At 35.2% G+C, this 19923-nt stretch overlaps 1 protein-coding gene across 3 annotated transcripts in view; it reads left to right on the top strand.

Moving 5' to 3' along the window:
• SYT14 (synaptotagmin 14) overlaps positions 1-19923 on the top strand; it is an 81167-nt gene that overhangs the window by 15629 nt on the left and 45615 nt on the right. The window contains exons 3-4 of one of the 3 annotated variants that reach the window (XM_066546474.1): positions 10380-10544; positions 16967-17185. In XM_066546474.1, the coding sequence (XP_066402571.1) occupies positions 10380-10544; positions 16967-17185 (384 nt within the window). Of the gene's footprint in view, positions 1-10379; positions 10545-11581; positions 12695-16966; positions 17186-19923 lie in introns of those variants that run through there. The other 2 variants (XM_066546476.1, XM_066546475.1) reach the window with 2 other exon arrangements.

Here is a 19923-nt window from a genome sequence, read left to right as displayed (position 1 = left end):
GTTTTGTGGCTGTTACGTAACATCTAATAGCTACAAAATACTGAACAAGTCACTTTCCAGCTTGTAAAAAGAACTTTAAAGATGGTCAGCTATTAGGAAATCACTTCAATATGTGTCTCCTATGTTTACCATAGTCAAGTAGTTGAAGTGTTTGTGTGGTTTTATATTTACACGTTATTGAAATCTGAAAATTGGAAAAAAAAAAATATTCTTGCTTTTATTATAAATTAACATCTTGTTTACTTCTATTATTTAATGCAAGTTTGTGTTCACACATTTATTTAGTGTCTGACAATACAAATTGAAGACTTGGCTGTGGAAAGAAGAGTCCTGCTTAGTTTTTGACAGTGGAAGGTGACAGAGTTTCTCTGAAATGACTCAGTTAACAGTTTGTCTTTTTGCTGGATATCTTCCTAGTATCCAGCTGTTTTTGAGAGAGTCAGGATATAAAATTGTGTAAGTTGTTCCCTTGGTTATTTGCTATGGAAATAAAAGAATTCAGGGAACTTGAGATTAGACTTGAGAACAATATATCTTTTTTAGCTGTATAGTGCAGATGCAAGTCTAACTTGGAATTAGCTGTTGTTAGATTTAGTAATGTTTTAATTAAGGCTGTTTAAGGTTCTCTTTGTACAAACAAGACAGATTTGTGATGAGTGTTTACAATATTGAGCTATAAGTGAAGAAACTCCTCTTTAATATATTCTGTTATGTATTCATTGTGTGACATGGAAGTGACATTAAATGAGAAAATATATATGGCCATATTATTTTTAGGTTTCTTTCACCCAACATTTTTCACTTGTTTATTTTTGAAGTAGTGCAAAGTGATATTTCTAACTCAGCAGTGTGTTTTGTATTTAATTCATGGAAATGTAGATGGAGTATCCAAGTAAGGGCTGAGTTGCACAGAAGTTTAAAAATTATTTTTAAGCCCTTTTTTCTTTTGCAAGATGTTCTTTCCTTTCTATTGTTGTGGCAATCTTGCAAACAAAGGAAATTATTCAGCAAACTGACTTTGTGACTAAGAATGGAACAGAAGTGCTCTCTTTAATATGCAAAAGAGAAGTTGCAAAAAGACAATGTCTTTGTCTGACAATGAAAAATGTCACTTGTAATAGTAATTTTGAAAAGATAAGAAGGTGTGAATTTTTGCTTTGTCAGAAGTATGTTTTAAGTAGAACTATTCCTCTTTAATGTTCTGGTCAACTATCCTCACCATTTGCATGTGTCTGAATGTTCAGCTGCCAACTACACTTATTCCAAATGGCAAAAAGTAGCATTTATTCATTAGTTTCATTTTAGAGTAGAAACATTATTAAGTTGAAAGTCAACTGCATCTGATACTCAAGTTATCTTACACTATTAGTGATAATCTACACTAAGTAATTAAAATAATTTTCCCCTTTCTGGCTGCTGTCATCCAGTTGGTAGAACTACTTGTTCTTCATCAAGAGAAGGGTGATGTCACAGATGGTAGTAAATTTCTTTGTATTAGATATCCTCATATTAACGTAAAATGCAAATATATGTTGTTTCTATACTCATTTAAAGGTTCAGATTTGGACAGTACCAAATAAAGTGCACTTTCTCTTTTTACAAAGAGGAATAAAAAACTCTTCATTTAGAAACTATTAAAAATTAAAGCTACTTTTATAATATATAAAGAAAAGAGTAATTAATACCTTTTTTTTTTTCCAAGGCTTGAAAAAATTTTTTCTCCCATGGATACTAAACCTCATACACTTGGGAGATATTTAGACATATTGCTACATGTTAGAAAAAAGTAATAATATTAAAATTAGCAACACCAGAATATATATTCTGAATTTGCACTCTGTTGGAAAAGTAATCTCTATGCACGTGTTTTGGATTGGAGAAAATTCAATACAGAGTAAATACTTTTCTTTGAGCTTCCTGATGCCCTTACAGGAAGCAGAATATTATTTTGTGTGTTTTCCTGTGTTTGGAGTCTTCTGGAAAACAGCAGCTACTGAGGTCACTTATTCTATGGCAATATCTTTTCTTCCATGGCAAGTTTTGTATGTAAGAAGTTTGCTATATCCAAACCCTGGCATTTCTTCACTCAAGTTCTCATGTTCATATAATCATTTTTACTATGCAGTACTTTGCTGTATATCCTGGTTAATTACTGTTGGATTACATGGATTGTCTCATGCTTTGTTGCTAATTGTAGTGTCTGATAGGGAAAAATGAGGTTTTAAAATATTTTTATCAACTAGATTATTTTTCTTTCCCCATAGTGGAGAGCTGTTTTGTGATGGGTATGAACTTTTAAACTGCAAGTCTCTAGACCCCTGTGGGTCTTTAATACTTTTGCTTTGGGAGGATTATTTGAGAATACCATTAAAAATTATAATCACTGCTGTTCTCTTACCTACTGTGTGGATAATAGTCATGTAAAATGCTATGTAATTGCAACAGATTATTGGGATTTGGAGGTAATCAAGATGATTCCATGATCAGTGTCTATTCCATGTGGCAAATGTGATGCTTCCTTTGCTGTTTCTTTTCAGAGATTTCTGTTGTGAGATACTGTTTAATCAGAATTAATTCCATGTAAAAGAGAAAAGGCATTGAGGGACTGGTAAATCAGCAGGGATGGCAGGCTGACAACTTTTTCAGCACATAAGGATTTAGGAATTAAAAGATTTCTGTCAAAAGTTTAAATCTCCATCTCAGAGTATGGCTTCAGTTACTCCTAAATTCTTTCTTAGATCAGTGGTATTTTGGAGCCAAGGGTCCTCTTTTTCCTGTAATTAAATTTATCAGCAAAAGACAGTTTCAGCATGGTATTTTTAAAGAAAGGGGAAAGAATCCTGGAAAAGACAATCTGTAGAGGCAGTACTAGAGCTGCCACAAGCAGTTTTGTGCACTTATGGATGTGATTAGTTAATGTAATGAACCAAGCTGGTTTTATCATAAAATGTGAGTTAGAAATGGCTGAGGTCACTTGTTCTGTTCAGCCTGGAGGAGACTGAGGGGAGATCTCACTGCAGTTACAACTTCTTGTGAGGGGAGGAGGAGGAGCAGGCACTGATCTGTGCTCTCTGGTGCCAGTGACAGGACCCAAGGGAATGGCCTGAAGCGGTGTCAGGGGAGGTTTAGGATAGATGTCAGGACAAGGTTCTTCACCCAGAGGATCGCTGGACACTGGCTCAGGTTTCCCAGGTCAGTGGTCACAGCACCAAGGCTGGCAGAGCTCAAGGAGCATTTGGACAATGCTCTTCTTCAGGATGGTGTGTGAGGGGCTGACAATTGGACTTTGATCCTTCTGAGTCCCTTCCAACTCAGGGAATTCTATGGTTCTAGAATAACATTTTATGAAGTAAATGAACTCTATTTGATGTAATTATTTAGTCAAGTAATTTAATAGACTGTAATAAAATCAAATAAACTGAATTTGTTAATTAAAATACATTATAGAATTTCTTCCTGTGTATGAGAATTCCTGGAATCTAGATGTTAAAAATGTGTTTTTCTCGTTAGTCCTTGTAATTAGATATTAAGGAAACAAAGGGAAAAAGAAGTTCTGCTTTGTTTCTGTAGCAATGCATAATATCCCACAGCCAGGGTGAAGTGACAGAAATGGAATGTTAAATACATTGTTATTATTTCTGATAAATTTCCACTGGAATAGGAGTGACAGTGGAGTTAGGCCAGTGTTGCTTTCATGGTACACTAATTCCAGTAGACTTTTTGTGTAAACAAACACATTTATTTTTTGCTTAATGTGACATCTTTTTGAAATTAACCCAAAAGTGGCATCAGGTACTACTTCAGAAAATATAAATTTTGTGTCTTCCTCAGTATTTCATTGAAAGGTCCATTTAAAGGGCATTGTTATTCCAAATAGAACCACTTTCATCCTTGTCTCATTCTGTCAGTCTTGAAGAACTTCTCAGAGGTTCATGTTGCTAGAATTGTTTATAATTCTCTTATTTAGGAAATGTGGCGCTCTTTTTGATTTTGCCTTGAAATTGAATTGAGTTGTCGTTTCAAGTTTGTGCTCGTTTGAAATTGCTGTTGCTCAGGGTTGTGTCCTGGATGTTGATACTTGAAGTGTGGAAGTACAGGTAGCTCATGTTGCAGGGCTTGTAATTTGTACCGGAGAGCGTGTAAACTTGCTGTCCAACAAAGTGCGAGATGCAGGAGCAACAAACCTGCAGTAAGGAACATCAGAAGACTTGCAGAATAAAATGTATTCAGCATAGCATGCTGAGAGGTATAGCCATCAGTAGTGGGCCAAGGTAAGAAATCTGTGCTGCATCAGGAAAGGCAAAATGCAGTTTGGAATTGGAAGGGGCAGCATCTTTCTACAGAAAAGCTTCAGTTTTAACGTTACCTAAATGTAACTATAAAAGCATTGGTATATGAGATCTAATTGTGTGTTTTAAGTTGAGCTAAAAGACTTCCTGGGTTTTTTTTTTTTTGGCAAAACAGAAGAAATAGGTAAACTTTTAGAAGGGAACTACATAATCCAGTGTTTTATATGGGAGATAGAATAGAACAGGAGTCATAGGATATATGTTTGGAATTTTGTCTTTCGACTTGTTCAATAAAATGTTTAGAGTTCATTGTCTATCACTACTTTTTAGCAGAAATATCAGCTAGTCAATTTTTGTGGTCCAGTTGTTTTTGTTTTTTATATGGGAAAGTATTCTAATAGTGATGCTGCCATATATAGTTCATGTTTTTGAAACAGTGCAGGTAGTCAAGAATTTAATGTTTTTAGTCAGAATTCTGATTAAACAGTGGATAAACTCCTGTAGGTGTAGCATTTTGTTTAAAAGGTTCTATTCACTTGTTGCTTCTTCAATTACTACAGCAAACAGAAAGATAGTAATTGTATACGAATTCACAAATTGCTGTGAAATGTTATGTGTTGAGTTTCCATTGTTAAAGAAAAGCTGTCTAGAAAGACCATGAAATCTTAGGTAGCCTTCAAGTTCAGTTACTTGCTTTTAAAGAAGAGACAACCCTATGTAATTAGTAAAAGAAATGTACATGTAAATTGACACATCTGAAAATACAGTCCCTACTCCTGTTGAGTAATCAGACCAAAGTATTTCACTACATCTGAGCAGACTCAGGTGTAGAGGGATTCCTTTGGTTTTTTTTCTGTTATGACATGTCTGTGAGAAAGAAATACATCCTGTTTGGAGGTAAATAATTCAAGCATGGAGGAAAGGCAATAAAGGCACACACTTGTTGTTTTGTTCAGTAACCTGCTCAGCTTTCTAAAAATATGTTAATTTCTTGTGCTAGTGACAAAGTTGGAAAGAAGTGACAAACAGCAGTGAATGGCATTTGGATGAAAATATTTTGAGCTGGACAGCACAGATTATTTTCATGGAATGTCAAGATGTAATGGTGTAAAAAATGAATACCAGTAAATCATTCTTCTTCAGGACTAAATACAAAACAACAGTCCTGTATATTTAAAAGAATTTAAAGGGCTAAAGTATCTTAGATCAAGTTTTAAAAAAACCCCAAAACCCAAGTTATAAATAAAAAAAGCTTACATATAACATTTCAAGTGTTTTTCATGCTAGGATCCTAAAGGTAATTGACATTTTTCAGGTCATACCCCCTAGTTACTTTATTTGTATACAGAAGAGATAGTATTGCATTTGTAAATGAATAATTGAAACATCTCTAAGATAACTGTGTGGCTTTGTACATTACCAGCTAAGTGACTGGTATGATGTAGAGTGTGAAAGATCCAAAAATAATTGACTTCATATTAAATAAAGTTTGGGGCTAGATGCATACTAAAATATGAAATGCTTTTAAATTTCATATAAAAAATATTTCATCTTTTTAAAATGTCTGAGACATTTTGTTGTTTTGGTGGTAGATATTTGAAGATGTAATTTTCTGAAGAGTTTGAAACAACTTTTTGAAATGAAAAATTATGTCATATATATATAATATAATAACAAAGAAGTTATTATTTGAGAAAGAGGTGCTAATTTGATATTTAAGATGAAGAGATGCTAAATTTCTGTGTTCTAGTACTTCTGATTCTAGTGATGATAACAACAAAATGGAATTAAAGGGATGTTAAGGTAATACTTCTGTAATGATTATGACTTTCTATGCCACTTCCATAGCCAGGAATTCAATTAGTCTTGGTAGCTTTGTAGAAAGATGTTTGTTCTTTTAGTATTTCTAAAACTGCCTTATATTATAATGAGTTTCAAACATAAATTCAGAATTTCTTAATAACCAAAAATAATGATGAAGTTTATAGAAGTAGGACCTTTGAATTTAAAGGATGACTTTGAGAAAACATTGCCTTCCTACTGCTGTCTGATAGTAGAAGAAAGCACTGGGAACCTCTGAGAGTTTTTAAATGCTTTTCATGGTACAATTAATTCCCAGACAACTCAGAATTTATTACAACATGTTTTGAATCAAAGTAATTCTGGTGGTGAATGTGGCATAGATGTATTTTTTATGTAAAAAAGAACTTCTAAATTTTTTTCTGTCTATAAAGTATACCTGCTTGATACTTTAGCTGTGAGAAACTAACTGAAGGATTAAGGTGATGTACAAAACCTGAATTCATAGATGCGAATCTGTACATATTTCATGTGGAAAACTGAAGTATGGTTTTTTCCCCTGGCTTTATAATGGTAATACTTTATAGGATTTCAGCTTGATAATTTACCTAATCTGTGAACAAGTATTCTAAGGCTCTTTACATGAGTGCAAATTGATACAGAAATATAATTTTCAAGTCCTATGTTCACACTGAATTACATAAATAATTAATTAGTTTTGCTGCAGCTAAAGTTTCATTCTTTTTGTAAGGTATCAGCCAATGTTTCTTTTTTCATCCAGAAAAATGTCATCAGATACTGTGTTTCCATAGAGAACTATAAGGCTTTCAGGCAGTGCCTTTTTTAACTACTTAGTATCCAGCAAGTACTGGAGAAAAAAAACCTCAAAGTATTCAGCTTTCAGTTCCTTTTAGGCTGTGGTTAACTTCCTTAAACACATTTTTTGATGGATTAAGGCAGATGATTGCTGAGCAACATAAGCATAAGTAAAAATTTTAAAAATGCAATTTAAACCTACAGCTTGAAAAGATGAAATGTGACATGTGTGAGAGTGTTTTTCCCTTAAGATGCTGTACAGTTAATATATCCTATTTAAAGGAGACTGTCACTGCCCTTTGTTGAGAATCATTCCATGACTGGAATTTAGTTAAATCTCCTGCTCAAAGCAGTGTGGACACTGAATTCAGGTGAAGTTGCTCAGGACAGCCTGCTCCAATAATAAAGCAATCATTCTCATAGTTCATTCAAAGGTCCCATGATCTTTATCTACCTTCTGATCTGTCTTCTTTTTTGCCTTCCCTCCACTTTCTGACATTTTCCATGTACCCCAAGTTGGTGTCACACCTTCTTCATGTCTCACACTGATTTCCTCCCTGAACATCATTAACCTGTGCCACCTTCTGCTGCTCTTTCACTTCTGCTGGCCCCTGTGAATTGCAGTCCCCTCTTACTGCCTTTTCTGCCACTGCCTCTGTGTTTGATAGATGTTATAGCTGGAACTTACTGAAAATGAAGGTTTTCTCTCCTAGGCCCATTCCCTGGTTTCATTTGGGTCAGGATCAATAATGCAGAGAAAACTGGCTTGTTTCAATAGCCTCAGATATTCTCAGTTATCCATATGCAGTCTTGGAAGGGGTGGTAGCATGCCTACTGCCAGCAGAACTTGGGGAGATTTCATCTCTCAAGCTTTGAGGTAAAAAAATTAATATATATGAACTGAGGCTTTTGTCAAAACTCAGAGTATTCCCCTGTGTGGAAAGATTCCATGAAAAATGGTAAATAGACACCTGACAAACAATAAATGAATGCCTGAACACGTGCCAAAGTTCATGATAATTAAAATATTGAGAAAAAATTAGCTGACTTTCTTCTCTGTTCCAGAATAGAAATCCACTTTTCTCACCTTGTTACCCCTCTTGATGCAGTAGGATGTCTCATTTGAAGTTGTTGGCAAGCTCCTTTTCATGGGAAAATTTTCAGGGGTGGTTTAGGCAAAATGTTACATGGTCTCTTCTGGTCAGAGGTAAGAAGTGAAAAAAAAATTAATTCCAGGTTTAGATAGGTCTGGATGTTCAGCTCAAAACAGAAGTGCAAATCTGTCCAATTCATTTTTCATGGTGAAGGCACATTTCTTTGGATCTTTCTTTCTTTGTCAGATTTAAAAGACACCTGTATAGTAATTTAAGAACAGCACCACAGACACAAATGTTCCCTGTCATCCTGCAAAACGAACTGAGGTTGTGGAATTGCATGTGCTTCTCAGTCAGTACTTTTACATAGATGCATGAGCCCAGATTTACAAAGGGCATATGTTGAATCAGAGAATGATTTCATTTGGAAGGCTCCTGGGAAAGTAATTTACAGTTCAGTCCCCTGCTCAAAGTAGGGATAACATTGAAGTTGGATTCTATAACTGATCTAGGCAATCTGTTCCAGTGATAAACTCCTCTCATTCTGGATTGTTCCTGCCTCATCTCTAATTGGAACTCTTCTTGTAGTTATCTCTGACTCTTGCATCTTGTCCTTTTGTATTGCATCTCTGAATGCTGAGTTGTTGGCAGCTGTTCTTTAATTCCACTCCTTTTTAAATAGTGAAAGATGTTACCATGTAGCATCATAGTCCTAGAGTGAAGTGCCGAGATCTTGGCAAACAGAATTTGTAAATCTGATAAAGCTTCATAAATCTTTATTAAATAGAAAAAAAAAATCAACCCCCAAAAACGGGATTTATGTAGTTGAGTGTAGTCTTGCAAAGTCAGGAGGAAGAAAAGTGATATGTGAAATCCCAGTTTTCATCCAGATTAACACAGTTGTGTTCAGCTCTGAAATGTGTGTTGTCTGTGTGTTGTGGCCATAAAATCCACTCTTAGGTGTTACTTTTCCTGTTTTGGATGCAGGTTTGAGACATAATGTTTCTTAATTATCAGTACATTAGTAATGAACCAGTTAACAGATTAATTAATCTGTTACATATCACTAGAAATCACAGCTCTGTAATGCTTTACATGGTTGTTAATTGCGTGCAGTTAGAGTTCTATTACATTTTTGCCTATAAATTGCATCCAAATGCTATTGAGTTGCAGTTTTATAACCCTTCACTTTAACCTCCCACCCTACTTCATAATAAATTTGCAATCCTGTCACTATTTTAACTTCTTGCTTCAAGTTTTTTGAATATAGAGCTTGTGGAGACTCCACTGGGTTTCCTAAGGGCCTTCCCTGAGAGATCCTGGCAACCTTTATTAATGAAGCAGCTCAGCTTCATTATAGTCTGTGGGCATCTGCACTGCTTTCAAAAGATCTGCCCTCTCTTGGTCTTGAACTGCATTTATAAGTTGGTACTTATTTCTCACATTTCTAGATTCTTGGTTTTGCTGCTCTTCTATATCCCTTTCCCTGCCCACTCTCCTTTCAAATAAACAAATTGCCATTTAAATACCATTGCTTCAATTTGCCACATTCATTTGCAGATTTCACATTTCTAAAACCTGCTCCTTGACAATCTTAGTCTTAAATGGTGTAATTGATGTTGTTAGATGGTGGTGGATGTCAAAGATGCTAAACCTTTCAAAGATCCCCAATACTGCCTTGCAGTTATCTGCTAAATAGCAATTACATATTCTTTATTTTACACATTCTCTAAGACATGTCAGTCTACTCTGACCTTTTTTCCCCACCTGGATTTAAGTGTGCTTTACCTCTATTTCACTTTCTATTAGCTCTTTCTTGATTCATATGCAAGTGACCATACATGGTTTTTCTCACTCTGTTTTTTGCTCATAAAGCATCCTGCTTGTCAGAGGGCTGGGTGAGCCAGCTGGTCCCTGAGGGAAGAGGAGCCAGGTGCTGAACATGACAAGGTGGACAGGGCAAAGGCTCAGTCCCTCCTCAACAGCACTGTCTCAAAGCTGTCCCTGAGCAGAGGCAGCCAAACCTCCGGGAGATGGGGAGCTCTTAGCTCTTTTTCAGTGCTGTCTCAGGTGTTCCTTTAGAAATCATTGGTTTTGGCAGCTTCTGATAATCTCCCTGTTCTTCTGCAGAGACTGTCCAGTCCTCCATCAGAACCTCTTGCTCACACTGTCAGTCCCTCTCAGATTAGGACCACATGCTTTCTGTTCTTTGAAAAGATGATTAAGCATTAACTCAGATTTAAATGGTGGGGTTTTAATTATATCTGGCATATATATTTGCATCTTTTGAGGTATTTATTAATGATCAATTCTGGTAATATTACAACTTTGCAAACCTTTACAAAGTTTTAAAAAATTTATTTCTTTCTGTTTCTTTTAGTATCTCCGGAAGCAATTGGATTCCTGTCTGCAGTTGGGGTGTTCATTATTCTCATGCTGCTACTTTTCCTATATATTAATAAGAAGATGTGTATTGAAAATGTTAGTGGTTTCCCAGATCTCGATTCAGGATACACTACAAGAAAGAATTCACAAGATAAACTTTGTAAGTATCTGACATACAGTGTACTAAACTTAATTATAAGAATGCACGTTTTTACAAGGATATAGCAATACAACCATGTTGGCTTTTCCTGTGACTGCAGTACTTGAAAGGAGCAAACATTTGTATCCACAAACCACAGAAATTCAACAGCTATCTAACCAAAGAGTTCACATTTACTTATGGAGAGATACTTCTCTTGCACTCTGAGAATACTCTTGAACTTATTTTAAACATCCCATAATTTTGTATAATTAAATCTTTTCAGGTAAATTTGTGAATGGGATTATTGGATTTTCACTCAGCCTGTTAAAATCCTTCGCCGTACTTTTGGAGAAGGTCTTGCTTTTATTCACCCGAAAAATAATTTTAAAGAATAATTTTAGTGATATATCTGACTAACACATTATTGAATATTTTTTAATACAACAAGGTCTTTAGGGATCATGTGTAATGAAAGAAATTAGACCTTGAAAAAGATACTGAGGGTTGGTAAAACAACCTCTTTCTACTTTTCTACTGTGAGAATTGAACAGGCTTTGTTAGTTGACTAGAGAGAAAGAGCCAGGCACCAGAAAACAGAATGTGAAATCAAAGAGGCCTTCTTCCCCTCTACCTCTCTAAAAGATGGAGCTAAATTTTAATTTTCAATTTTTTAGGAGGCAAAAAAAATGTTCTCCCCAGAAATTGTCTGTCATATTAACTTTCTTTTTTGCTACAAAACAAGTCTTGATATTCCAAAGTATCTTACCTTATGTAAAAGACAATAGATATTTTGGGGTGAAGAAGTCCCTACAATGTGTGTTGTGTTATGTTAAAAGCCTGTTTTAGTGTGACACTGATGAAAATTTAAATGTCTCACAACTTCTTCTTCACAGGTTAGAATAAAAAAAATTCCACCTCACACAGTTGTCTTGTTTTTGAAAATAATGAATTTTATTATGGCTAGTTGATGCTGCAGTTGATGAAAGACTATGGTTTTGCTGGTTGATTGTAGCTTCAAGATATTTATTTAGCTGTTTTCTTATTGTTTGCAATGATTATTGAATGAAAAGAGAAAAGCTGCAACTTCCCCTGGTAAATATATTGATTTTTGAAATAGAGAAGGCAAATAGCTCTGAAGTTGAAGAAACAGAGGTGGTCAGTTTGTGAAAGAGAGGACCTGTCAGTATTAAGATCTGTTGCTGGATAGGCTGGACAAATGGCGTTTTTTAGAAACCTTCAGCAAAATCTGAGCCTTCCCTCGGTGTCTTCCCTGGTGGACACACTCAGCAGTGCTGTGGATGACCTGGCCAGTGTTGTTGGTGAGGTTGGCTACTCTGTAGCTGACTCAGTGACAGAGCAAGTAACCAGCATGATCAATGGCCTGCGGGCAGAGGATGAGAGCTCCAAAACGCAGAGTGAGAAACCTATGGAAGGCAGAGAGGAGCACACAACCTCATTATTAACTCATTCTCAGGAAATTAATATGAAAACAAAGAGAGGTGCTGCAGAACATAAAGAGACTCATAATTCTAATTCGTTAGATTTTGTAAAAAGTGGTACAAGTCAAGTTGGACTATCTGACCATGTCTTGAACAAAAACCAGTGCCAGTTAAGAGGCACAGATCATAATAATCCTCTCAGTGATACAGAAGAACCTCAGGATTCGAAGACTGTAGGAGGACCTTTTAAAAGGGAAGTAGTAGGGGGAAATGAGTGTTTTGTAAATGATAAGTTCTTGAAGGATAGTAACCTGAAAAGTAAAAAACTTACAGTGCAGCAACCTATAGAGGAGCAAGATAATTGTTTATATGCAGTATCAGATAATTCTAAGAATCGTGAGCCTAAAAAAATCAAAGCACAGTCACCTGGAGCTGATTTTAAAGATTCTGATAAAGTGCACAGTATGAATGTTCCCCATGTAGAAACAAAGCTTGTTGAAGTACAGAAGGAGAAATTAACAGATTCCAGCTTGAAGAAGATGCACAATGACCATCCCAGTTGCCTTAATGAAATCAAAGAAAAGAAATCTGAAGCCTTCTTTGACAGAAAAAGAAAACCCATCTCAAAGGATGAAGGCAATGTGTCAACTACAATTGCAAATGAGGGCAAAAGGAAAAACTCAAAGAAATTAGAAAGAGAGCTATGTAATAAGAAGACAGCAGGAAAAGGTGAGGAGTCTGTCAGCAAACTGCATTCTTCAGCCTTTCCTGAAACTTATGATATTTCCTGCTTTTTTCAGCTAATTTACACATTTAATAATAGTGTTTCCTGTCAGTGAAAGGGCCAGGTTTGTTTCAGTGCTTCATTTTCTAATTATGTTGATATTTCTTGGAAGTTATTTACTTTCCACAGTATTACTTAAAGGAACTCATTAATAAATGCCTTTTCTATGTTCTAACTTTACTCTTTCTTTATACAGTTTTTCTTGCCTTCTCTGCCTTGTGTGGTTTCTGCTGAAAACTATGAATTAATTAATACTGGAAGTTAATACTTGTTCTGTGAAAGTTATTTTTATTTTGTTTCTTTTAAAAGCATTGCATAAAATGTGCTATGACAGTAAAAGGAATAACTTCTTTTGCATTTACATTACAGTAGATCTTCAGAATATTTCTGGGATATGTGAGAGAATGATTTCAAGACACAATGAGAAATGAGAAACTCAATAAGAAATGGCAATTAAGTGATTTTAAGTATAGAAAGAAGTGAATGAGCCTTGTCTTAAAGTTGTAGTCTTAAAAGAAAACCTGTGTGTTGTTGTTATAGATACTTTTTGTGCCGTCTTCAACATCCAATCTTAGTGTGATAAGGGAATTGCAATAGCAGTTTGTAAGGAAGAAGTAAAACCTTGCAATTTTACATACTTTTGCAAGTTGCATAGTAAAATTTTAGAAAGCAACACATACTTTTCCATGTTTCCAGGTGCTGATTCTAAAGAAATGAATGATTTCCTAATAGAAACCCATTTTTTTCCTTCAGTTGTGTCTGTTTTCCTTATCAGAAAATTTCAGTTATCCGCTTTGTTGAGTTTTGGTTTGGTTTTGTTTGTTTGGTTTTTTTAAGTTTTAATTAGGAGTGTTTTCCATGTTTGTATGATGAACTCTGATCTTATCTATTTCATTACATAATAATAGATTCGTAAAGTATATTCTCTCAAAAATGGCATTTGGGGTCCATAATAAGCAAATTAGTAGCTTTCAATAGATTAATGATTGCTCATGACCTTGTCAGCCAAATAAAGGAAAGGTTTTGCTAAGAACATAAATTGTCTTAGCCAAGTTTCCAAATAAGGTATAAAAATCAAATGAGAAGTGGCAAGCAAAGGCATTAAACTCAGTTTTTTGTTTTTTTTTTTCTTAATGTACAGGAAGCTACTTTTTCCCAAGAAACTGAAACTTATCTGCTTTGTAATTAAAAAAAAAATTTGCATGAATAGCTTATGTTTAAACTTTGAGGAGGTTTTTAAGTCCTCTGAAGACGTCTTGCTTCATGACTTCTAATAATGGTATACATTCTCATTCTTTTATGATAGGAACTGGAGAAAAAATAAAAACCTGCTATCACTGAGAACTTCTGGATGCTTAGAAAAATCAGTGTATTATTAGAGACATAACTTCAACTCTTCTTTCAAACATGTTGCTGCCGTGTTTTATACTGTTCCATTCTTTATGCAGGCTGATTAATGAACCTGATTTCATATTTGTGAATACATTTATTGTAGCGTTAAAGGAGGCACCTAATACTGATGTCTGGCACTGTATTTTAGGCCTGGTATGCTCTGCTTTAATTATAGCTGTGGGAATCTGTAGAAGTTTCAATGTGGCAGGTTTCAACCCCTGGAGGGCTATATGAAATACAAAATTTTACTTTGTGTTACAGCAAAACACTTAGAGATTCCTTTTTCTGGGCAGCCTCTTGCAGTGAACATGTTAGCCAGAATATATCCTACTTGGTGTGATATTTTCAGTAAATGATCACTGAAATTGAACTTGCTTTATAGCCATCCGTAAATGGGAAGAACCATATCTGCTAGACTTGAATTAATAGTCTAGAGTTGAAAGATCTAGTTTCTCCTTAGAGGTCCTTTAAGGCACCATTTTTCCTATAATTAATAAAATAAGTTGTACACATTGTGTGTAGAGCTGGTAGCCCCACATCCAGATAAGGTTTTCTGAAAATTTCCATTGCAAGATCTTATTATGAATTTCCTAAATTATGTGCCAAATTTGAAAGAATTTTGAGGAAATTAGGCATTCTTTCTGTCCGAGATCCTATTGTTTTTTGTTTTTTCCTAAGTTATAGTTTAAAATCTTAACTGTTTCCAAAAACTAGGTTATGGGAGAAAAACATGCTGGGTATTTCTGCAAAAAAAAAAAAAGTAGATTTCACCTCAGGTTTACAAAGATGCTGTGGCACCTTTGTGTATTGGAATATGTGCTTGAGATGTGGGAGAGCACTTCTCCCATGTCAGAGATGCCCATGTTCTTCTATGAAAAACACCTAAGTCTGACAAAGTTGTAAATTTTTGGAAAGTTTGCTTTTTGAAAAGACATGGTAAACACTTCTTATACTTTGCTTGTTAAATTCACTGACCATCCCATTTGCACTCATATGCTTCATTGTAGGGATTGAAGAGCAGACCAGGTCTTACCCTGCCTTTGATGCTTGTGGTTACTGATGGACTCTGGGAGTTTGAACAGAAGAATTGAGAATAAACATATTCTATGTGAGGACAGAAACTTCCTGAACAAATAGGACCTGATGCACATGGTAGATTGGGATTTAAACTAGGAAGGGTGAGAGCTATGGAGAGAACTGATAACTTCATATGAAGGTGGAGAGACTAAAGTCAAAGACCAAGGTTACATGAGTAGTTGGTTAGGTGCAAGTAAAGACATCGGGATTGAACAGCCAAAGAGAATAGAGGAAATCACCGTAAGACACCAAATGTGGGTGCTTGGAGCAAGAACTTGGAGTGTGCGGCTGGGAGACAGGAACTTGGCATAGGATTCTACTTGTATAAATGTAGCTTTCCAAAAGATTTCTTACCTAAACTTGCAGCTGAGGTTTTTCTGTATGGAGTACCAGGGAGAAAAAAGACCTCTATGGGAAGTGATTCGTAAAAGTAGGAAAGACAGACCTCTATAGTACTAAGAGGCAAACACTTGACTGTAAAAGAGATCTAGATGGCTGGCATACATCGAGTTAATTTAATTTTAACTGGCTAGCTTTTGAATAAGCTGAATCTGTCTTTCAGCAGGAATACTCAGCCAGATGAGTGAGATTGACTGGGCATGAAGACAGACACTAATGGGAGTGGAAACACAGATCTGGAGCTGAGGGCATAAAAGCAGGGAGGGGAGAAGCAGTTGAGTGTGGCTGGGTAGCATGTTAGACAACATTCCCTCAGATTCAGGAGCTGAGAAACAGCATTATGGGCACCTCAAAGCTCTGCTGCTAGTGGAAATGCACTGGCAAATCATATACCATAGGTTTGCTCTCACAGTGGAGGTAATGCTGACTTCTGAGCTCACATGAACTCTTAATGCCTGTTAGAGTCTGAGATCTACAGAACCTCTGCAAGGCATGGTAAATGTGGGTAGAATCCAATTGAACTTTGGAAGAAGGGAGGAGGAAATCTTCCCTTTACAGAAATAAAAATACAGCAAATCTTTGATTTGTGGGAGGAAGTCATGCTTGAAATGTAGTTGGAAAACGTTGGCCACAGGAGTAGGCACTGCAGAACTGCTATAAAAGAATTAAATAGAGAGATTTTTTTTCCCCATGTAATTTTTGCTGTTGCCAGATGTCTGCAGTAAAAATCTGCATTAATTTCAGTTATTGAACAAGGAGCTGTTTATTGTAAGTTAAATAAAATTGTTCGTGCAAACATCTTTCACTAGCATTTTCCCATTTGTTATTGTGAGTTTAAGCACTACTGGCATAACTATCCTAAAGATTATTTTGTTGTAGGCTTTTTTTTGTAAATCAGTTTCATTTCTATGCTATGCTACATGCTTACAGCAAAAATCAGCTGGGAATCAGCTAGGATCAGGAGCTGCTTGTTTGATTTGTAAGGTATCCAAATGTAATATTGCAGCAGTGTTGGATTTCCTTGACATAAATTATTTTAAGCATTTTCCTACCTTATGAAGGGTTTCAAGAATGTCCATGTGCCACCTTACATGAATTGATCTGGTTTTTGTTGAATAAGTGCTAGTGTGGTTTTTTGGGGCTTAATGATCTTTCAGGTCTTCTAGAAAATGAGAACAGCTCTCAGCAATTACAAAATCACAATGCTTGTAATTACAACAAGGTATTTTTAAAATATTACAGAAATTTTAATTGAAATGGCTTAAATATCTTCAATGATAACCTCTTATGGTTATTTTCTTGTATTCTATTTTGAGCTGTAGTCGATTTGCTCTATTTTATTCAAACAGACAATTCTTATATGAGTAAAGACCAGCATGGTTCATCATCTGAGAGTGAAGATGAAGCACTGGGTAAATATCATGAGGCCTTGTCTAGAACCCAGAGTTCCAGGCTGCCAGTGGTGGATGGCAGACAGCAAAAAAACTATATATGGGAAACCAGACAAAAATATAGTCCCCTGTCTGCAGAATATGATGGATACAGTAGTGAAGCCTCAATAGATGAAGGTAAGAGCTATTTAAAAGCCTTCCTTTTATTCCAAATTTCAGAATTGTGTTCTGGATAAGTAAGTCCAAGATGAGAGCAGCCTGGCTAGCAAATAGTCAATGTCTGCAAGAAATATCCAGACACCTTTTCTATTAGTGCATGCTCAAAAAAAAATAAGAAAAGCACACACTTGTATACATTCTTCCAGAGATACTGCAAATGATACAATATCTTGTTATATTAAGTTTCATTTAATTTTATCATTATTCATTTCATTTTTGGGGCAATTTAAGCTGTTTTTATTTAGGAAGGAAACATGGCAACTCTTGTTGAATTTGTGGTATTATAAATACAAAGAAGACATGTTATTTCTGTATTGATAAGCTGTTCTAACAACAAAGTAAATGGAATTGGTTATTGGCTACAGTGCATATGGTCATTGCAGTGTGCATTGCTGGAATGTTCTATATCTTTTCTTCTCCTGAAATGACACAAAGAAATTACTATAAAGATTAGGTTAATGTATTTTTCCATGGTGGTAAAAGTTGGATTTAAACAGTGGGTGTTTTCTTACATGCTCTATATTTCTTGATTTTCAGTTGGGGTGACAGCTTGATGTAGAGGCTGAGAATTCTGCTGTCAATATTTTGTCAATATGCTTTTTGTATTTGAAAGTAGTTGTGTGAGAACTGTGTCCATAGCCAGTTTCAAGCATGAAAAGTGAGTTTTTCCTGGAGCTAGGGAAAAGTCACATTCTGATACAGGTACTATATTATAGTAAGGTATTTTTGGTCTTTCTTTAGTATGTTAAAATGCAAAAGTTTTTTGGTGTTTTCTAATAAAAAGTGGGTATATGTAATTACAAGATATTTCACCTTAAATGTTCTATACAGTCCAGAAGGGCTTGAAAAAATTTACGATTTCTACAATTTGATATTATCAAATTTACAATTTGATATAATTAAATTATATAAAAGTCTGTTTGCTGTTGAAATTTGAAATTAGTATACGGTCATTTATGATTCTAAGCTAAAACTTGAAGGACATGAAAACCATATTTCAAGTAAGTTGCAGAGTAAAACGATTCTCTTTTGATCATGAGAAAATTCATTTCTTTCCTTTGCTGTTAAATTACAGGAAGGCAGGTAGTCTGAGTTCCAACAAACAGTGAAGGAGATGCAGAGGTGAGGTCAGGTGGTAAAAACTGATTCTTGAACACTGTGATGGAGAAGGAATAGGGAAATTAAAAGTATGTTTGGTTTTGATATCTACTGAGATCTCTCAACAGTGTTGGTGGAGGGAATATGAAAGGCTTTTTTATGGCTTCTGTCGCTGTTGGGAAAGAATGATGATGTATATTAACAGGAGATGGAAAAATGATTAGCAAATAATACCAAATATGAATTATAAGAGAATTACACAGGCAGACTCATTTCAGATATCTAGAATAAGGTATTTCTCTCTCTGCAGACTACTGAGGCTAGTTGTTAAAATAGCCGTAGTTATACAACATCCCTCTTTCAATTTTGTAATTGCTCTGATTTTTTAATCCAATCTAGTTCATCTTCTCAGTGAAAAGTCCTGAGTTCATCTGAGCCTTTCACTTTGGCCCTATAGGATTTAAGCTTCAAAGACATTGTGCTAGCCTGTATCCAATTTTTTTTTTAATGATTGTGTTCTTTATCATCCTTTTAAGTCATCAGAATTTATATTTACTGATTTTTATCCTGGGGAGTGATAATTTCCAGTCTGGAAATCGGTATCAGGATTACAACCTAAGACAAAAGAACCTTTTTGGCAAGTCCAAATACTGCATCCAGAAAGTTACAGTTGTTACCCCCTCCTCTTTTTTTGTTATTCTTCTGTTGGTAAATATATCTGTCATCAGGTGCTATTCTTTTTCAATGCTCTCTCCATTCTGGAAGCAAGCTGAATAGAAATGCCATTTTAAAATTTACTGTAATGAAAAAGCATTCAGGGTTTGGAAGCAAAAAAAACTTCTAAAACAAAAGCTATCCCAACATTCTAACTTAAAAACTTAGATTTTTTTAACCACATACTTCTACTTGCACAAAACTTTAATAATGTCAGTATTTTGCTTTTGCTGCTACTTATGAGAGCATTCTCTTCCCACATTTTACAAGGAATCGAGAATAAACAGTGTTATTTTTTTGACAGCCTGCAATCATTCTACACCGTATGTTCGACAAAATGCTTGCAAATTAGACTGAGGAGTTTGTCTCATTTTATTAATCCATTATTCTCAACAAAATTATGTTCAATACTATGAAAAAAAGGTTTTGGATGTGGTAGCAGATTAACAACCTAACATTTTTCACTTCTCAGTGACCTGAAGGTGGCATGCTGGAATAATTAGTGTTAGTACTTTTTATGTTCTTCCTAAATTACTTCAAAGAATATTTGCACAATGATAAAAATGTTTTAGAATAGAGGAAGAGACAGCGTATGCCTTATGTGATGATCATTACAGGGGGAAAGCTGCCCAACATAGAACTTTGATAAAAAAAGGTGACAACTTCATGAAGGCCTGCAATCAGAAATAAAGGACAGATTATTACTACCAAGCTGTTCATTTGTGTTCAGAGAAGCAGTTCACTTAACAGAAGATATTAAAAATCTGATTCCAAGGGGGAAGCATCAGCATTCCAGATGTTTCAGTGTGATTTTTAAAAATGCAAAGCTTTACTGTTCCTTAAACTTGGAAAAAAATCTGTAGAAGACCTAATGCCACAGGAAT

The sequence above is a fragment of the Molothrus aeneus genome, chromosome 3 (assembly GCF_037042795.1).
Source record: "Molothrus aeneus isolate 106 chromosome 3, BPBGC_Maene_1.0, whole genome shotgun sequence".
In the NCBI taxonomy this organism is placed as follows: Eukaryota; Metazoa; Chordata; class Aves; order Passeriformes; family Icteridae; genus Molothrus; species Molothrus aeneus.
Note: the sequence above shows the minus strand (reverse complement) of the source record. Positions and strands in the feature narration are given on the sequence as shown.